Below are 20329 nucleotides of genomic sequence, written 5' to 3' on the forward strand. Positions count from 1 at the left end.
AGGTAGATATGGAAGTTGTAGTGGTCTATACATACCTCTTGGTAAGGGGTTTTGATAGGCATGCACTGGAGTGAGCTTTTGCCAATGGGACTAGAAAGGCTAATATTTTCCTTGGCTCAAGGAGCATCTATCATGGTGCTAGGGTCCACCTTGCTAGGTTTCCTTGGGATCAATAATAAGCTATGTCATGGTTCCCATGGTGTTTCCCATGAGCACAAAATTGTTACTGTCTAGGTCTTAATAATGGACACTCCATACTTGTATGATTTCCTCAGCAAATTTTACACTAAACTATATCTCTCCGTGGAAATCAATGTGGGTGTCCAGCTTGAGGAACTAGCTAGGGTTGGACTTGAGGTTGGCCTTAGGGTTGGCCTTGGTACTACTAGTATAATTGCTTCAGTAGATCTTTTGCTAATTCGTCCTTGATTAGGTCTCAAGATACTATGTACTCGTATGATTTCAGTGGCATATTTCACACCAAGCCATCTCTCTCCATGGAAATAAGTGTGGGTGTCTAGCTTGAGAAACTAGCAAGGGTTGGACTTGAGGTTGTCCTTGGGGCTGGTCTTGGCATTATTAGGGTAATTGGTTGAGTAGATTTTTTGCTAACTCGTCCTGGAGTAAGTCTCTAGCTATGCTGCTTTGGCACCCTCAGTCATTAAGGCTTTGGATGCTGCATCCTGTGGTTTGGGTGGATGACTTTTAAATCCCTATTTTAGAGATTGTCTACTAGGTCTATTGCCTCTCATAGGGAAACACTCACCAAAGATGTAGTGCCTAGACTTGTAGACATGGTCATGAATCCTCTTGCTCTTGAGACCGATTAATGAGCAATAATAGACTTGTAAAGATGGTCATGAAGCCTCTTGCTCTTGAGACCGATCATAAGTTAATCAATGAGAAATAACACACGTAGAGATGGTCATGAAGCCTCTTGTTCTTGAGGCCGATTATAAATCGATCAATGAGAGTAATAAGTCATCTAGCTTTTCATGGGGATTGTATCTCATGTGGAGATACTTTGTTCTAGAGAATATAGTTCCGTGTTGTCTCTTGCTTAAGGTTATAGAGATCTGTGCAACACAAATGGGTCTCCACTGGCTCCCAAGGTGAGAATCCCACATAGAAGGAGTGTGAAGAGATCTCATAGCTGGGCTTTTCAAGTGGGTTTAGAGTCCTAACCCACCACTGGCTACTTTGCCTTTAAGGCAAAGTCTGAATAAACAAATCTTGGTGAGATCATCAATCCTTTCCATGGCCTCGCAAACTTGATCGAACCACTAGATACTAAGTGGGATCTCCAATTCTATTAAATTTGGTCATCATTCTTTGGCTTTGATTTTCTCAATTCTGAGCCTCTAGGTACTATGTTTGTGGAAACCATCCTAAACATATCTTCTCCATAATTCACGTGGCAATGTGTAAATCCCTTTGTTTGAGGGTTTGGAATTTGTTGCCACATGGGGTTTAACTGTGCAGTTTTTCAATTGCACTTGTCCTATGCCAACCTGACTTTGTGGTTACAAGGTTGCTATGGCTATGCGAATACTCTTATGGATCCCTAGGATTTGAGGTAATCCTAGTCATTGACTCTTTACCATTCCCTATGTTCCCTGCTCCTTGTCCTAATGGAGAGGAACTGGAACTTAGTTCCATGGTGAAGAAGCTTTTATAATGGTATAGAAAGTGGGACTCCTACTTGTACTATACGTGCAAGTAGGATCTTTGTGGAACACTCATCCCTAATAGTACAATGAAAGAGACATGTATTGATTTTCGTAACTGTGATTGTTGGGCTACTTGGCCATAGCTAGCTTCGAGAAAAACCAAGCTCATGATCAACACCAAATGCTTGAAGCATTGTGGCATCTGACATAGTTTGAGCAATTCTTAAGGTTTGCATCTGACAAGTTTTGCTTCTTGAGGAAGCAAACCCTGAGATTCATGGTCCTACTCTTGCTCCTTCCTTGGAGCTTTGCCAAAAGATAGGGTAGTTTAATATCCTTTCACAAAGTTGATGATGCTATTTACATACCTAGTTGGTGAATTTGGGACTAGGAGGACCATTTTCTAGGACTTTTGTTATGTTCCTCTGCTAATATTAGGTATACTAACTTTAGACTCACATCTCTAGACTCATGGCTCACGTCTCTACAACTCATGTATCCACGCTCATGGTTCACGTATCGACGAGAGGCTCACATGTGGCTAGACTCACGTCTTTTTTGTGGGACTGTGGACTCATGTCTCCCAACCCAAGAGATAGTTTGGCCTAGGTTTTAGAGTTTTTTTGAGATTTTTTAGACTATGGGGGCTTATGTCTCCCAATTGAAGAGATAGTTTGGCCTAGTTTTTGGAGCCTTTTGATATTTTTTATATTTTATTAGAGGTGATTAAGGTTCCTAATTCTAATTAATGGTGGTTGTGCAAGTGCCTAAATGTTTTTGGGTGATTTTGTATGCTTCTAAGTTACCAATTCCAACAGTGCATGGAAGAATATGAAATGCATGAATAAAATTAACTTTCCACTCTAATCCACACCTAATGGATCTCAACACATGTTTTTGGAGTGGATTTCTCTCCTAGTCATAATCGATAAAGCTGTTTCTTAGCTCAATACAATGAGATCAAATCCTTGGGAGCTTCAAGACCATGCAAAAGGACAATGAAATCAGAATGAAATCAGGGTGTCCCCCCTAAAAGGTGCATGTAAACAAGCTTCAAACCCAAATAAAAACAACAAACTAACACATCCATAGCTCCAAAACTATATGCCTTTCGAAGTATGACTCCTCCATCATCAACATCAGGAAGTATTGGATGATCTCAATAGCTTGGGAATGGAGAGAAGAACAGAGCTAAGCCTTGGACTAGTCCCTAACACTAGCGCTAAATATATTCAAGTCAAGAGCTTACCTTATCCTTGCTGTATCAATGATCATTGGGTGAAATGGATCTAGACCAAATATCAAGAAATCAACACATAAAGTCCAAATCTAGCATCCATTTGATAAGAATCAAACACATATGAGAAATCCATGTGATTATGATAAAAAGAGAAGAAATCCACATGCACATGTAGCAAAGGAGCTATGTGCATAAGGCCTAAGTGATTTAACCTCTTACCACCCCAAGAGGATGGCTATCAAGCTTTCCATCATGAGCCCTAGATCATCAAAGGCCATCTACATGAAAGGAGCCAAGAGTACATGTAAGTGTCCAAGATATGAATGACCAAAATATCCCTACAATGAACCCAAGGCCCTATTTATAGTAGCCTTGTACATGGCCCATTATTTACATATTTTGAATCTTAGTTTTGCTTCATTACAAACCATCCCTTCCCAAAGATTTTATCCTCAAAATCATACAAGGTATCTAGAATTCAACGTAGCCTCAAATGAAATCAATGGGAAGTAGTAAAGGTCCCAAATATGCTCTCCAAATATAAGGAAATCGATGAAACTTCATCTCCAATGCATATGTGTGGAATTGTTGTGGCAGCCCTTGTTGTAGATGAATCCTTTGAAAGATTCTTCATGAAAACTCCATGAAATAGACCACAAATGATGCATACTTTATCCAAACATGTCCCCCATTATATTCTTCCATTGTAATAACCATTGAAGCTTGTTGGAGTAGAGCATCGACCCCAACAATGGGCCTCACCAAAACTGTCTAGAAATCATAGCATGCCTATAATCCCAAGTATTGCCCATTTCCTCTATACCAATCATGCCACTTGGTCAAGCAAGACCTTCCTCAAGTATTCCATATTGTTGCACATACTACAAAGATTTCCAAGTAGCCTCATCCATGAGCAATGTGGAACTAGACTCTCCAATCATAACAGAACTGCTCTTGAAGCATAGTGGACTATTATGGCAGCCCATGTCGATGTCAAAACCACTTGCAAATATCTTATGAAATTACTTCAAAAAGATCCCCAAATGGCATGTTCATGATGCCAAAGCATCTACATATCATAAAACACCATCATAGTCACCATTAGAGCTCATTGAGATCACCAAAAGACTCCAGAAAGTGCCTCTGCCAAATCTGTCCAAAAATTTCCAAAATGCACATCTTCCATTGTAGGAGTCGTAAAAGCCCATATAATTAATATCAAATGGCCCAAACACATCCTCACATAATAGAGCTTGTTGCACTTAAGAAAGTGGTTGCCATGCATCCTCATCCACAAGTAAATCCACTTAAAATGTGAACAATCCTCTCATAGATGAATCCCATCACTGGGGTCAAATGAAATTTTGAAATGCCTTGTCATCCACAATGTGTCCATTATTCCAACCACCGGGGTCAAATGGAAAAGCTATGAGTATCACCCTGAATATGAGGATATCCACACAACTACGACTACATGGACGAAATGTAAATCCAAGCCATGTAGAATTCAAAGCAATGGCTATGTGATTAGCCTGGATCATATAGAGAATATAGAAACCCCATGTCGGTGATGTGATTAGCCAATCCTCCTAGTCGAATGGATAACCACAATGTAGACCATCCAACCACCATGAAACAATTATGTGACCTCTTGGATCGAAAGGAAGACATAACGGTGCATCCAACAATCCGGAATACAAACCCAACACCACCTCGGTATGAGGAACTCCATCATCAATGGTCATAGCACACCAAATCCTCCTATCTCATAGAAACCTTGACTAATGATCACATCATGCTGTGGTATATCATTGCGTGCCACATAATTATATATCATGCATCTCAAGTGACATAAGATGCATGTGAAAGTGAATGCTCCATTCCCATAGATCATAGAATCATGTTGGCATCCACAAAATGTAAAGGCACATGCCTCATAACTAGCATCCCCATAAGCATAGGTGTCATCCTCAAGATTGGCATGTTTATTACCAATGCATAATTCATCATCAACATGTAGAGCATGCGTAAAATCCATGTGATAGTCATGATCAATAGGAGTAGAATATGTCACCTCAAGATTATCATCATCTCCATGAACAACATGTGTACTACCCATATATGCATGTTCATGAACACATGTATAGACAATCTTGTCATGAGACAATTCTCCCTTGTATGCATCATGATCCACAACTTCTAAGCCTTCATAGTCAAACAAGAGACAATCATATGTCTTCCAAGCTAAACTTGAAAATGGATCATACAATGCATTCTCATGAATCTTCCACGAATCACTAAATGTATCACCTAATGCATGATCATCCCATGTATCACCAAACAAATGAGTCATCATCCCATTCGTCTCATCAACAAATGAGTACTCATCCAAAATGTCATCAATGACCATGTCCTCACAATCTCGTGCTGTCATATAATGAGCTGAAAATTCCTCAATCAAAGCACTTATGAAAGCTTTCCAATCACACCCATTTTCAGCTTGCGTATCCTCTTTAACCACGGATACATTGGTGACTTGTCGAGAAAGATTCGGCAACAAAGTATCTTCATCTTCTTGCTATCCATAAATTACAACAAGTGTCTCATCCACTTCAACACCCACAATGTGTGCATAAAAACCCACATAGTCATACTCTATGCAATGACCAAATATGATAGTGAATAGAAGTCCTCTTTTGCATTTTCTCAAGCCAAAATCTTGCAACATTGAGTGCATAGTAGATCTTATATCCCCACTCAAAGAAAGAGTAAAACTGTGTAGGTACCAACAATTCACAAATATTACCCTTGTTTTTCTTGTCTTCACTTGTGGAGGTTTTAATATCAATCATTGCACATTGCCTTCTTCCAATCACTCCCTTTGAAGAAATAATGTTTGACTATGTGCCTCATCATGTGCACCAACTTGATACATGGGTATTTCATTCTCATTTGTCCCACCTTGTTGCATAGGAATCATCAATGAACTTGTTCCCTCTTGAGATCTTTGTCTCCTTGTATCCAAGAAATCTTGCCTAGAGGACCTCCAAGTGCTCATTTCTCCTCCACCACTAGGCATTGACAATGTATAGCTCCTTACTTGTATTGCATTAACATTCTCTTCATCAATATCCTCATCAATTTAGAATTTTATGTAAGTATGAAAAATTGAGCCACATCTTTGTACTCTTTCTTAATGAAATTAGGCATTTCCATCCACATATCATGAGCTTCCCTTTGCCTTTTGGTGAATGACATATGCTCCCAATCATACTCAACCACATCACCATCAACATACAACTCCTCTTTAAACATAGAAGATTGATTTCCCTTGGGGTGTGAAGATACTCTTTTAAGTTCTCCAAGGTTTGGTTCCAAATGTGTAGACCAAGATGTATGTTGCTTCCCATGTAGTTGAGAGGGACCGGCTTAGAAAGATGTAGGCTTCATTTCCTTCATAAGAGGTCTTCTAGCCTCCACTATGAATTCACTTGAGGCATTCTTTGTAGGATTATCATATGTAGCCTTTGTAAAAGCCTCTTGCATAGTTTTCTTGCCTTCCTTATTACCACCATGACAAGCCTCGTGCATAGGCTACTTGCTCTCATGCATACCACCAATTCTACCATCAATAGCATCTTCATGGTGTTACTCCAATTGGTCTTTAATAGCTCCAATCTTGGTAGTCATGAATTCAAACCTCGTATTCAAGGTATGATTGATGACATCCAACCTCTCCATAAGTGGCTTGAAATTGAGTCTTTCCCCACAAGTAATTGCAAGAGGGCATCATTTGAAATGGCTTGTGCACCTTGAGATGTATGCTTTATGAGTGCCTTCCATATTTGCCTCCTCTTCAATTTCCTTTGAAGCTTTCCCTATTGATGGAGAAGTGATTTTGTGAGTGCTTGTCACAATCAATTGCTCTTCCAACTCCTTCATTGCATCCATGTTGCCACAACCCACAAGCATTCCCTTTGCATATCCTTGCACAAATGCATTCTAGCATACCCAAGGTAGCATGTGGCATCTAACTAGTGTCCTTTCAATGCATCTTGACTCACTTTTGATAAAATTTTGTCATAACTTTGTTGCATTTGCAACCAGATCTCAATCAATGCAAACCTAAACCAATGCAACCAAAAATATCAACTATGCATCCTTGCATAACCACATTGTGAACCATTGATTTCCAAGTGTCCTTGAAACCATTGCCACGGTGTAGAGATTTTGAGGTAAGTCGGTGTAGAGCTTTTGCTTGCCGATCTCCCGGCCAACAAGCCTTCTCTTACCAAAGTTTGAAATCCGATGGCAAGAGTTGAGGCCATGTCTTCACTCCATGTACTTAATCCTCCGATGTATCACTTTTCCAAGGCAATCATGGCACATTGGATTCAAGGCATTCTCCCCTTGGCCTCTCCACCAATTGCCAAGGTACCCTCACCACATAACTAGCTTTCTAAATGATGCAAGAATGTATGGAAATCTTAGAAATGGATGAGAGTCAAGAACACGTACCAATGACATTTATAAAACATGCCAAACGAATACAATATCAAGATTCACTAGCCTTATGCCTCCTTTATGGATCTGATAAATAGCCCCTCACCATGGGCTCAAAGGAACACATAAAAGGTATCTCAAGAAAGCATAGGCATGTGTCATTTCCATCATCATGCATCCAAATAGCTCAAAGGAACACATAAAAGGTATCTCAAGAAAGCGTAGGCATGTGTCATTTCCATCATCATGCATCCAAATAGCTCAATGTACTCCTCTTTCTACCATTTATGCATCAATCAAGCCAAAATGGAAATATAATTTCCATTTGAATCACTAATTTTGATGTGGATTCAAATGCAATCCCATATTTGCATGTATGGCCATGATGAAAACCCCATAAAATCAAGAAGTTGGCATGGAAACTCTATCACTCTTGTTTCTTGATCAAAGAAGCTTGCAAATGCATCCAATAAAAGGACTCGCCACCATTGATAAAAGGAAAACCCTAAGAAGTGATCATGCAGCCCATTTTTTCAAAGTAAGAATTAGTGCTAATCATCATGTATTAAGCAATTATGCTTGTATCATGAAAATTAGATACGAGAAGTAGCTAAGGTTTGCATGAATAATTGAAATGTTGATGGCACACATGCAATGGCAGTGGACGATGAAGAAATCAAAAAATCACCATGAAATCCATGAAATGGTGTACCTTATGTGATTGTTGTTGCAAGATAGCAAGGACGAGTTTTGGCAGAATCGTGGAAGAGCAAAAGATATAATCAGCGTCGTTTCGCACCAACACCAAAGCAAACCTTAGACGCAACCGACTGTTGGTGCAGGCGCAAAATCCTTGAAGAGCACATCACCGTTTTTGCAGTATTAAGCCGTAATTACCACTCTAGGCTTTCCCATGCTTCAATGCCACGAAAACGTGCAGCTTGAGGCTTATTCTTGCTTAAGCCCTTCCAAAGGTTCAGCAACCTCCAATGTGAGCCACAACTCCACCAAATGAAGGAAAACAAGCGCAAAAAAAAAAACACAGCCTCTCGAGTAGAAAAATTCCACCAAATTCATCATGGCTAGGTTCATAGTGAAGCTTATTCCCTCCCAAATCAAATCCCTAAGATATGGCAAAGATGTAGCCAAAGATTGAATCCCCATCTCACTCCAAAATCAAGTAAGAAAGAAGAAGAAAGTAAAAATCGTTTGATTAAGATCACTAATCTAGATTAGTAAATTTTTCCCCAATTTTGGTCACGGTATTCAAAATTTTGGTGAGATTCCCCCATAATTTGGTCCCAATCAAACCTATGCCCCCTATCGCTTAGAAACAAACAAAGATGTGAAGAAATTCAACCATCCAAATTTCTCATTCCCATCTTCTTGATCAAGAAGATGGTCTTGCCTTTGAGCCCCAATGCAAGTCCTTAAATCCTTTTCCTTTTGCTTGAAGCTGTGTCGGATGTCATCGTTGCTTTGCTGGCTGTTCATGTTTGTTGTGTATCCCATGTATTGCATCATTGTTACACTAGAATGCTCCTTTGTTAGGGGCGTTAAGGTAGAGCTTCCTTTGCCTGGGATGGAAATAAACTCTACTCTTTGTCAAGCCCTTCAGTTTCTCGTCCCAATTTATTTACACCAGTTGGCTATAAGAATACATGACATGGGGGGTGCTAAGCCACATTATGTATTATTGTGCTCACCTTAAAAACTCCTCACCGCCGTTCTCTCGATCAACCATTGTTGCTAGCCACCATGTTGGTTTTTGACACCTACAATCAACATCATAAAAGGTTATTTGAATTTTTTCCTTAAAAGTATTTGGGTCCATCTTATCCTTATATGCTAGGATGTCATGGTGCTCGGCTTGGCATTCACCCTGAAAACATCGTATCATCATTGCATTCAATTTTCCAAATCCCTTTCATTTGTGCAATGAACTCAACAAAATTGATACCAAGAAGACGATTTGCAAGATTACAAGTAGTGGACATTAATGCCACCAGGGACATTGTCCTCCCCTTCTTTCTCTAGGTGCTTTAGCCATCCACTTTCTATGAGCTTTCTATCTTCCTCTACTGCATGCGTAATAGGATCACTTTTTGAGCGCACCCCAACGTGAAAATCATGCAAATCTTGTTTGTGACATGAGATACAACGTATCCATGTTCTTTGATGTTTCACACATAAACAAGATAAAGGTTTATGCTTGCTAACAACACAAGTACATTTTTGGAATAATCAAGGCGATGATGGTAATTTATAATTAAGTCTTGCCATCACTGATAGTAGTAGCTCCCCTTTATTCTCTATAGACACATCAAGGATAGAGGCCTCAACACATGAGTGGTGTCCCACGTCACGAGAAAAAACTGCCAAAAGTAAACTTGCTTTAAAGATTGCGATCTACCCAATAATATTATTATATATTTCCATATGCTTTGAAGGCATTGTTTAATCTCCTCCATCTAGGCCCATACACATAAAAACCTTGTTCCTAACGAACTCTCGTTCCATATCGCGTATCGCTTGCTCGAATTGCTCTCTGTATCCATATATGGTCCTAGAAGAGCTTGTCTGTGTCATTAAGATCTCTTGATGCCAAGGAAGGTATGTGTAAGGCGTAAATAAAGCGGCCCTTGTCTCGTACATAACCGTGGTTAAAAAACTCAACTCAAAGCTTCTTGTAACATTCATTGACCCTTCAGATAGAAGGATTGGAGACAAAGCATCATAATGGAATCAAAGGCAATGGAGTTGCCTTCCTCAATCTGATTCTGCACATGTCTTTTACAAATATACATTGTGAACATCCTATCTACCATGAGTCAATCTAAGACCTCCTATTGGCATGTCCATGTCCATGTCCATGTGAAGCTCATTGTCATTATTTATCATGAGTCAATCTCTAAGACCTCTTGTACCAAGTCCATGTGAAGCTCACTGCCATAGTTTATCACACGAATACGTCTTGTTTATCAGCCTTGTCCTCCTCTTCATCATCAATAGCCTCAGGTGAGGAGTCATCTTTGACTTATTTCGGATCTTCCTCTTTCCCCTTCATTCATTTTCAATCTCTACATCGTAATCTTCATCACTTTCACTGTGAATGATAATATTTATTCTCTTTCTCGAAGGTGGGGGATTTGAGGACATCTTCTTTGATGTGGAAGAGATCTTCCCTTGAAGAATAAGCAAAACTCTATCTCCCTTCACTTTTAACATTTTCCACTCGAACAGATGTATTATTATTATTAGCTCACCCCCCCCCTCTCTCTCTCTCTCTCTCCCCTTTCGCATGTTGCCTCACCCTTTCTCTCTCTCCTGTGTTTGCCTATAAAGAGAGGGAAAAAATAAATAGAAGGAATTAAAAAAAACCCCACTTCCCCTATCTCAAGTGGTGAGGTGGTTTTTTTTTTAATTTGGAGCCCACCTCTCTCTCTCTCTCTTTCTCTCTCTCTCTCTCTCTCTCTCTCTCTCTCTCTCTCTCTCTCTCTCGCCTTGTCACCCTTTATCTCTCCTGCGTTTGCCTACAAAGAGGGGGAAAACAAAATAAAAATAGGATTTAAAAAAAACCACACCTCCCCATCTCAAGTGGCGAGCTGAATTTTCGACTTACTTAGAGAGAGAGAGAGAGAGAGAGAGAGAGAGAGAGAGAGAGAGAAGGGTGAGCTACACTCAAATATTTTTTCAAGTAACATTAAAGTATAGCCACCCCACACGGACTAACCCCCCCTGCGCCCCCACACCATTATTCCTTCTCCCATCCCACCACCCTCTTGGAAACAAAGTAGCAAAAGAAGACTTATTAATTGTTATCTTTAATTTTATACTCTTTATTCATGTAGAAGTAGATCCTAGATGGTGATTCACACTTGATGAATTCTCTTTGTAAAATTTCATATTATAACCCCAAAAATGACATTTATATGCCGTATTATGGTTTAAAGGAGTGTTAAAATTGTTATTGGAGCACATTGGTTTAGTCACAGAAATTTTCCAAATATATGTATAAGATGATTGAATCCTTCCTAAGTGTGTAATTAACATACGATTAACTTGTTTTGCTAATGTTGGCCTTAGTTAAGAACGAGTCTTCTCTATTTAATCCAAGTCAAAATAGGGACATAACATAGATTCACCATGGTCACTTTTTCTTCCAATCTAATTTGTAGCCTTAGTTCTAAAAAAATGTGCACTAAGGTTGATATGTACCTTTTCAACTCCTCCAAAGTTAGTATCCTACCCACCCCCTCCCTTCTCTCTCCTCTTTCCACCCCACCAACCCGACCCCTAAAAGATTTTTTTAATACTTTCTAGTCACGAAGATGTGGCCCCTACATAAGTGATTCATACTACTTGATAAATTCTCTTTGTAAATTTCAAATTTACTAGCCCTTAAAAAAGACATTTTTATGTCCTATCACGATACCAAATGAGTGTTAAAGTTGTTATTAGAGCATAGTGGTTCACTCAAATAATTTACATTAAAGTATAGGCTTACCCGTGCTTGAAAAAAACCACATTCTAGTGTAGTTGTACTTGCCAAAATTAAGAAAAACCAGCTGAGATTTTAAGTAACCCTTATATTTTAAGGAATGATTTTTAATATATTTTAGTTATAGAATCGGCATATAGTAAAGTTTTCGGGAACAAAAAAACTTGATAGATTTAAGAGTTGTTCTTATTTAGATTGGTTGAAAATTAGGCTTTTTTTTAGCACTGCCCCAAACCATCTTACACCCCATCCTCTTAGAAACAAAGTAGCATAATAATGACTTTATTTGGTATCTTTATTTTTTCATACTTTCTAGTCATGTTTTTCATAGTTTTCATCCAACCTACCAAGCATCCACCCATCCCCCTTCTTTTTCTAGAATATCACACACACACACACACACACACACACACACACGAACAAACTTTCAAGCCCCCCCTTAGCCTTCTGAGAAGGACTTGGTTTGGTTTTTTGCATCTGTGAATGTTATATGAAGATATTCCTTTGGTCCTTTATGTTCCATCTTGGGCTTAAAATTCTCCAAAGATTTTCACTTGTAATTTTTAAAGTTTCCCTTTACTTGTACTTTTTTAAAAAAATGCAAAAAGGTAGTGCTATGACTTTAAAAAAATAAGGCTAATGAATCCATCCAGAGCTAGTTTGTCTACTCGAGTTTGAGAGGACAACAAAATACCTTACCTTTGAGTAAAACCAACAAACTATGTACTTATAGCATTTTTATTTCAACCTACAAAATAGATTATACGAACTTTTTTCTAAAATAACATGTAGTGTGTCATTATGTGTGTGGGAAATCTAATCTGAAAGGGGGATAATATAGAACTAGATCTGTGTTTTGATTATGTGGTGTATCAATATGCAAATGACACAACCACTGCTGCATTTGGGATCTGCATTCAAAATGGGTAAGAGCACTGTTCTCCAGCAAAAGTGCAAAGCAAGAAGTACTGGACCTGAGTACATCTAGTTCAATGTAATAAAAGACTAGTGAAATGAGACGAGTCCATAGAGTTGTTTTCAGATGTCATCTGCAAGTCATGACTTCTTAATGCTGAAAAACAAGTGCTTGGAGACTCCATCTCTAAAGCATTCAAAGCTTTCTGATTCAACATCACATCACATCCCCACTTTCACAGAAGATCTGTCTTGTTCTCTTTCGCAGTCTCATTATCAAATCCCATCATGACTATAAGCTTGTTAGCTGACGGTGACCTCATGAATGGACCACCTGCTTTTGTCCAAGACTGATCAAAGCTATCTGAACCACTCTCACCATCGCTACCATCACTGCTATTCCACATAGGTTTTGATTTCCTCAGTGACGGTCCACCCCACGGACCCCCAAGTGGCAGAGCTGCCTCTGCACCCTCATCCTCACTGGCCCCTGTTGAATTTTCCCATGCCAAACAAATCCAAGATGGAATCCGCTTGGCGGATCCTGAGAAACTCGCTCCTGCACCGGTTGATGTCAGGCACTTCTCTGAGTTCCTTTGAATATGACGTTGCTGGTTTAACACAATGACACACTCATCCAGCATAAGTTCAATCCCACAATTGGCTTGAATGGCAGAAAGCTTAGCCCAGGTGCACCTCCTCCCCTGCATGACAGACTTGCGTAACTCTGCAGGCGTAGGGTTCTGTATAAGCTTTGCAAACTGCCAAGAATTTTACCAGAAACTTATTAGAATAGGCCCCACCATACTATCCTAAACCTGCTCTTTTATTAATAACAAGAAATATCACCTGAGCTAACGTGGCTGGCATGACAATGGTGATATCACCTTCCCAATCCTGAGCAAAAAGCTTTGACACACCACCAAGAGGAAAGCCCAACTCTAATGCTTGTCTGCATCGATGCTTTACTTCCATCTCCATCAGATGAGCTAGCTGAAACCAGTATATCAGAGGGACTTAGAAATGATACAGAATAAGGCAAATAGAAGCACATGAAGAAACACTAGAGTAAATCACCATGCACATGTGTATATCACCCAGCAAGTATAATAACATAGAAACAAAACCCCATTTCATCCACTTTGTGCACGCACTCATAGACACACACACCTTGCCAGCAAAAGCTCCCCCATAAGTGCCCACAGCTTCCTTTAACCGCAAGAGAGGCGCAATGTGAGGATTGGCTTGGCTGACAATGAAGTGGTTTACATTAAACAGTTCCTTGAGATGCATCATAGGAAGATCGCTCTCTAAACTCCCATCGCGCCACTGCCTCCGGGCAACACCCACTCCATCTTGCCCCACATGAGCTAAGTAATGATACGGCACAAGGCGCCCTTGCCTATCCTTTGCCATCAGCTCCTGTGCTTCAAAAAGCCCTGGGAAAGCACAAGATGCTGTCACTGCACTCCAGATCACAACATGGGGCGACGTCAGGTAATTTAGACAGCGTGGAGGGTCATGCCGGCGGGGAGAGCAGACTGAGATTCCGAGCACACGACCAGAGAGGTCATATGCTTCTTGAAAAGTTAAGTCTCCTATGAGCTGCCGCATTCCCCGCTGAAGCTGCCCTATGTCTTGCACGGCACCATAAGTGAGTAGCCTGTGTGCAACTGCAAAGATGCTTCCCATAGATTCAAAGAAGTGCAAAGGGGGGTTTGGGTCCTCGAAGAAGCTCTGGAGCTCCGGCCAGGTCCGGGTGCCAGCAAATGAGCAGATAATGGACCCGACACTAGCACCAGCAATAACTCGTGGAAAGAGGCGGTGCTCGATTAGGGTTCTGACAACACCAAGATGGAATGCCCCCAGTGCAGCTCCTCCACTGAGGAGGAGAGCCGTCCGCCCAAATGCATGCCTTGTCTCATGTATGAAAGCAATCTTCTCCTCCAAGGAGAACTCATCCGAGCCCTTCTCACATACTGCATGAAGATGATACCTCACCTCATTGATGTATTCCTGGATAAGCTTGGGTGTCTGCAACCGACCCTTGTGGAGCTCCGGATTGCACATGTTACCAAGATTTCGTACAAGATCTGCCCGAAGACAAAAGAGAATGTCCTCAACGCTGCCCTCAAGCCGCCTTTGCTTCAGCTCAGACAACTTGGCCTTGACTAGGTCTTCATCATAAAGATCTGAATCCTTCCTGCGGTCACAATTTTTCTCCAGCATTCTTGCTGCATGTGCCCACTCTTCATAGGTGTTCACAGAGTTCATCATGTTTTCCCAGAATTTGCGCCGGTAAGAGACCTCGGCCTTGTGCTTGACTGTCCTAGCGCGTCGCAGCAGGATGGTGGCACCCATGACGGCAATCAGGATCATGCTGGGTTTGCGGGGGTTGAGACATTGTAGCAGGATGCTGTAGACTATTGATGTGAACTTCTTGCCCCAGCGGAGATAGCGGGACACCAAGGCCCACATGTATATCAGAGCTTCCTTGGTTGATTTGCAGAAGAGGACACGAAGGGCAATGGTTCTGCCTACAATGGTAGATGGGCCAATGGAGAAGGGGTCCAGGATGGCCTCATCAGATGACTCCATGGCTCTTGCAAAAATTCTGTCAAAAAGATTTTGAAGTTGCTAAAATGGTTTTGAAATTTCCTTTTATTGAAACAAAGAAGAAAAATCCAAATCTTTTCTACATAATTCCACAAATCCAAACGGCTTCACTGTCACAGATCAAATGTGCCGAAACTGAATGGAAAAAATCATCTTAATGACTGAAACACAGGAGAAAGGCAGGAAATTTTTGATATATTTTATTTTAAAAACGGAAAAAAAAATTGCACTAACCCGTGGAGTAGAGCTCCGATCTCGAAAATGGCGAAATGAAAGCTTCAAACTGAACTGAAACCGAATTTTTCTGGTAGAAAAAACGACGGAAAATGTGATAATGATTGGATCGGAAACCCTAATTGCTTCTACAATGGGGCGGTGTTTCGATCAAAACGAGCTCGAAAAGACCCTATACAGATATGTCCGCTCTGTGCGCCAAAAAATAGCTTCACCGATTCCAGGAAAATAAAAAAGATCTACCGAAAATAATCGACGGTTTGTCTTCTGCTCTGCCATTGGCCAAGTATATGGATTTCTAAAATTTTATTTTATTGGCGTTTTTGCATTATATCGGCGCGGGTCCTCCTTACGTGGCGTGGGGCTGAGTCACGGCTCTGCCACGTGTGCGCGCTTTTAGGGTGTGGGTGAGGACGTCCACGTACGTTATCCTCTCTCGATTTTCCACGTGCACACGTGGAGAAGTTCGTTATACGATGTTGCCACCACGTCAGATATAAACTTTTTTTCTCACCCAATGAAAAAGACAACCAACGTCTTTTTATTAAAAAACTTTTACAACTAACACCTCTAAAATTTGAATCTTTAAATTCAAGGCTACAAAAAATTACAACCGGTTTTTCTCAATCTGAACTGTGAAAATTGCACTACAGGACGGTTTTTTTTCTCGTACTTGGTGGCACAGTGCTCCGAAGAACATATTTTTCAACCAATCCAAATAAGGACAACTCTTAAATCTATCCGGTTTTTGTTTCCGAAAACTCTACTATATCTGGTCTTATAACTAAAATTATTCATTCATAGCTACTTAAAATCTTAGCCGGTTTTTCTTAATAAAGCTTAGGGCCATCTTACATGACTTCCCTTCTCATCTCAATCCTTCCATCGTACCCGGGGTCCCACCAATGTTTGAGAAAAGACAAGTTTGCTTTTTCGTGGAGCCTGCTTAACTTTTGAAAAAACCGCTTCATCTTGAGAGCACAAGGAGAAATGGCATCTTCCAACTTTACAACAACAAATAGCAATAATTGGATGTAATTATGAAGAAAATGCTTGTTCAAATTTGCCTTTTCTTCTTGGCCGCATGGTGAGAAGGATACGTGTCAAGTTCACTCAAAAATATTTTCCGAACACTGCCTCTCACAGGGAAAAGCCAACGGCACTTGTTTTTTGATGTGGCATTGCTTTTGATCCCAGGAAGTAAGATGGTTTCAAGTTTCAAAATATGGCTTTTTATAAAGTAAACATTGAGGAGCATAAGTGATTTAATTACTTTTTAAACCTTAGAGGATTTAACTCCCTTCACAAAGGTTTTGTTTAAAAAATCTAGCCTACTTTCTCTCACTTGTTGATGCCACCTACATGTTGGAAAAAGCTCACTAGTTGTAGAGAATGGAGATTTAACAAACCTCTTGGGGTCTTGCTTGAGTTGTTACTAACGTTGAGCAAGGTCGCTTGAGAAACAAAACTAATGTGGTAAGAGTTGCTATTGTGGAGAACTTGAAAAGATGGAAAAGTTTGTTAGCATTGGCATATCTATACACCTGTTTTATGCAAGTACATTTTACTTCAAATTTTAAATTTCATAGTTTAAAATATGTGAAAGTTATAAACTTACGTCAAAATGTCGATAGAGTTTTCTTTTGATATTTTGCAAAGCGTCATCTTCAATCACTTGAGATTTTATATGTTTGTAGTGTTGCAAATATGGCATGTGTGCGTGTTTAAGAAATGATAAATTAGATGGATCATAGATCAACAATATTGTTGCAAAGAATGTTTTAGTTGATTGGGCACATGTTTTGAGGAAGATTGAGGCAATCATGAATCAATTCTTTATCCATTTCAATCAATCCTCCAATTATGCATTTGAATGCAATCTTGCATATGATGTGACATTATAATCATTCGGTTCTTCAAAAGAAATTGCATGTATGCAAATAAAATAAAAAGATGAATTTCAAAAAGTCACATGTGACACACATGCACACGCACACGCGCGCGCGCGTGCACACACACACACACAGAGGCACATACACATTTAGCTTTCTAAACACCTTTTACCTATTACTCCCTTTTAATTCTCTCTCTCTCTCTCTCTCTCTCTCTCTCTCACACACACACACACACACACACACACACACACACACACAAACACAAACAAACATTTGCATATATATCTTACCAAGAGCTTACTATAAAGGTTTAAGAAGTTTTTCTCACCACCTTATTATTATCAATACTCTTATTCCCTTTTTTTTATCAAGACCATAAATTGATTTACACCTTTCTTTATATTATATTCTCCCCCTTACACAATGAGACGGGTCTCTTGCAAAAATTACGGCTTCTTCTATGTACACGATGCATATTATGCATTTATAATCCTTTGCCATTTTTAGTGTAGAGCTCATTTACCCCTAACAATGGTGCCAACCCCAATACTGGCTCCACACCACTCATCTTTGCCTCCCACCTTAATCATTTTTTTAATCCTATTCTTGCACAGAACGAGCCACCAAAGCACATTTTGCTTGTATTGCAAATTGGCCTATACCTTCTCTCCATTTATCAATATCCACCAAGGCTAACCTCTGATAGCTACCTTGCTCCGCATTGTGAGCAATCCCATTAGTGTAAGTTTATTTTCTCAATCATAAGCTCCTCCTAAGTTTGCAGAGCTGCTTTCCACCCTGATTTTATTAGCCACAAAGGGAGGCTTTATTAGGCTAATGCAATACCTTAAAGGTTGCAATCAACCAAAGGGTATACCTCCATATACACCCCTCACTACACTAGCCACTCTCCATCCTATCTTCTGAGGTTCTTTGTTCTTCATAAGTTTCTTTATTGGTCTCTAATTTTGTTCTCATTATCGTATTACTTACATTTCATTTTTCCTTTGATGTTTATAGTTTCTTCTTCCCAACTTTACATTCATAAACGTGCACATTAACCACACTTGTCAGACTTATGTTTACATAAAATCTCTTATGAACACTTTATGGCCAAATTTTACAACTTAGAGTACCCTAAACTTGAATTTCAAGCACTCATATTCATCATTAAGCTACTATACCCTTAGATTTTCGTAGTGACACTGGTGCTTCAAAGACCAACTTTTGTTATATTAGTGGCAATATATTTAGATTTAGTTTTAATCCTTTTTTTCATAAATATCAAACTTGCAATGAGGATACTTTTTTCATTCATTTTTTTCAAGTCATCGTAACTGATAACATTAGTAGCATAATACCCAACTTCAACATTATCTTATAAATCATTACTTACCTCCCCACTGTTGGAATTAGGGTTGCAGGAAAGCACACAAAGCTTGGAGAAGAAGAAGCAAGAATGCACACAACACACAATGTATTAGATTGTGTCAATGTACAAAAGATAAGTTAGCCCTAGAATGATGGGCGTATATATAAGCCGGGAGAAAAAACCTCCAAAAGAGGGAAAAAGTGCCCCGGCGGTCCTAAGTGTGTTCACACATATCACTGCCTATATATATGGCAACAAATTCCCCCTGGGAGTGATAGTGTGAACGAGAGCTGGCACTCATGTATAGGGAAGTGCCATGCCCGAAGTAGATCAATCCACAAAGGGGAGCAAGCCCAAAGCTTTGTGGAAAGCTTCAAACTTCTCACGAGGAAGCGCCTTTGTGAAAAGATCGGCGAGGTTGTCCTGTGTTGGCACATAGACCAAGCTGATCTCTCATGTTGAGAGTCTCTCCCTGACATAGTGATAATGCACCTCAATGTGCTTTGTACGAGCATGAAAAACTGGGTTTCTCGCAACTGCCAATGCGCTCTGACTGTAAGTGTAGATAGAGGTGGCTGTCCAACACCCAAGTCAACCATAAGCCGTTTGAGCCACACACACTCAACCGTAGCTGTGAAAGCTGCCCTGTACTCAGCTTCACAACTAGAAGTGGCCACAGTAGGTTGCTTCTTGCTCAACCAAGATATGCATGAGCTACCGAGCATGAAACAAAAACCACTTGTGGACACAGTAGGTTGCTTCTTGCTCAACCAAGATATGCATGAGCTACCGAGCATGAAACAAAAACCACTTGTGGACACTCTTGTGTCATAGCAACCAGCCCAATCTGAGTCCGAAAAAGCATGCAAATCTGGCGGCAACGATCCCCCCTTGGGATAAAACAACCCAAGATGTATGGTGCCACTCAAGTAGTGAAAGATGCGTTTAACTGCCTTCCAATGCTGAGACCCTAGGCTATGCATAAACCTGCTCACCTGTGAGACTGCAAACTGAATGTCCGGCCTTGTAATGCATACATAAATGAGGCAGCCAACAGCTGTCTGATAGAGTGTGACATCAAAGTGATCTCCAGCATCATGAAGACTCAACTTCAAAGCTGTCTCCATTGGAGTAGCAATAGGCTTGCAGTCTTCAAGGCCAAATCTCCGCAACAATGTCTCAATATACTTTGTCTGACACAAAGCAATACCTCCATCACACTGCTTAAATTGTATCCCCAAATAATGATGCAAATGCCCCAAATCTGACATCTCAAAAGAGGCATTCAAATCAGCCTTAAAATCAGCAATATGACTCTCATTTGGTCCTGTGAGCAGCATGTCATCGACATAGAGAGCAATGATTAGATGTACATCATCCACA

The 20329-nt window shown here is 40.1% G+C and overlaps 1 protein-coding gene across 1 annotated transcript; it reads right to left on the bottom strand.

The window, feature by feature from the left end:
* Positions 1–12620: 12620 nt before the first annotated feature.
* Positions 12621–15963, bottom strand: LOC147640259 (triacylglycerol lipase SDP1-like). Its single transcript, XM_086778637.1, has 4 exons — positions 15680–15963; positions 14000–15443; positions 13679–13822; positions 12621–13590 (listed from the first exon to the last, which is right to left on the bottom strand). Exons 2-4 carry the CDS (start codon positions 15425–15427, stop codon positions 13066–13068), a joined length of 2097 nt encoding a protein of 698 aa, XP_086634763.1. The 5' UTR covers positions 15428–15443; positions 15680–15963; the 3' UTR covers positions 12621–13065.
* Positions 15964–20329: the final 4366 nt, after the last annotated feature.

This window comes from Cibotium barometz, chromosome 3, assembly GCF_041138505.1.
Source record: "Cibotium barometz isolate CiBa-2024 chromosome 3, ASM4113850v1, whole genome shotgun sequence".
NCBI lineage: Eukaryota > Viridiplantae > Streptophyta > Polypodiopsida > Cyatheales > Cibotiaceae > Cibotium > Cibotium barometz.

Bases quoted from the DNA above. Each gene is read 5' to 3' on its own strand.
- LOC147640259 (XM_086778637.1), bottom strand. From the start codon at position 15,427: ATGGAGTCATCTGATGAGGCCATCCTGGACCCCTTCTCCATTGGCCCA. The intron at 13,823-13,999 runs GTGTGTGTGTCT...TACTGGTTTCAG, and splicing joins GGGGAGCTTTTGCTGGCAAG to CTAGCTCATCTGATGGAGAT. The intron at 13,591-13,678 runs GTGATATTTCTT...AATTCTTGGCAG, and splicing joins TGCCAGCCACGTTAGCTCAG to TTTGCAAAGCTTATACAGAA.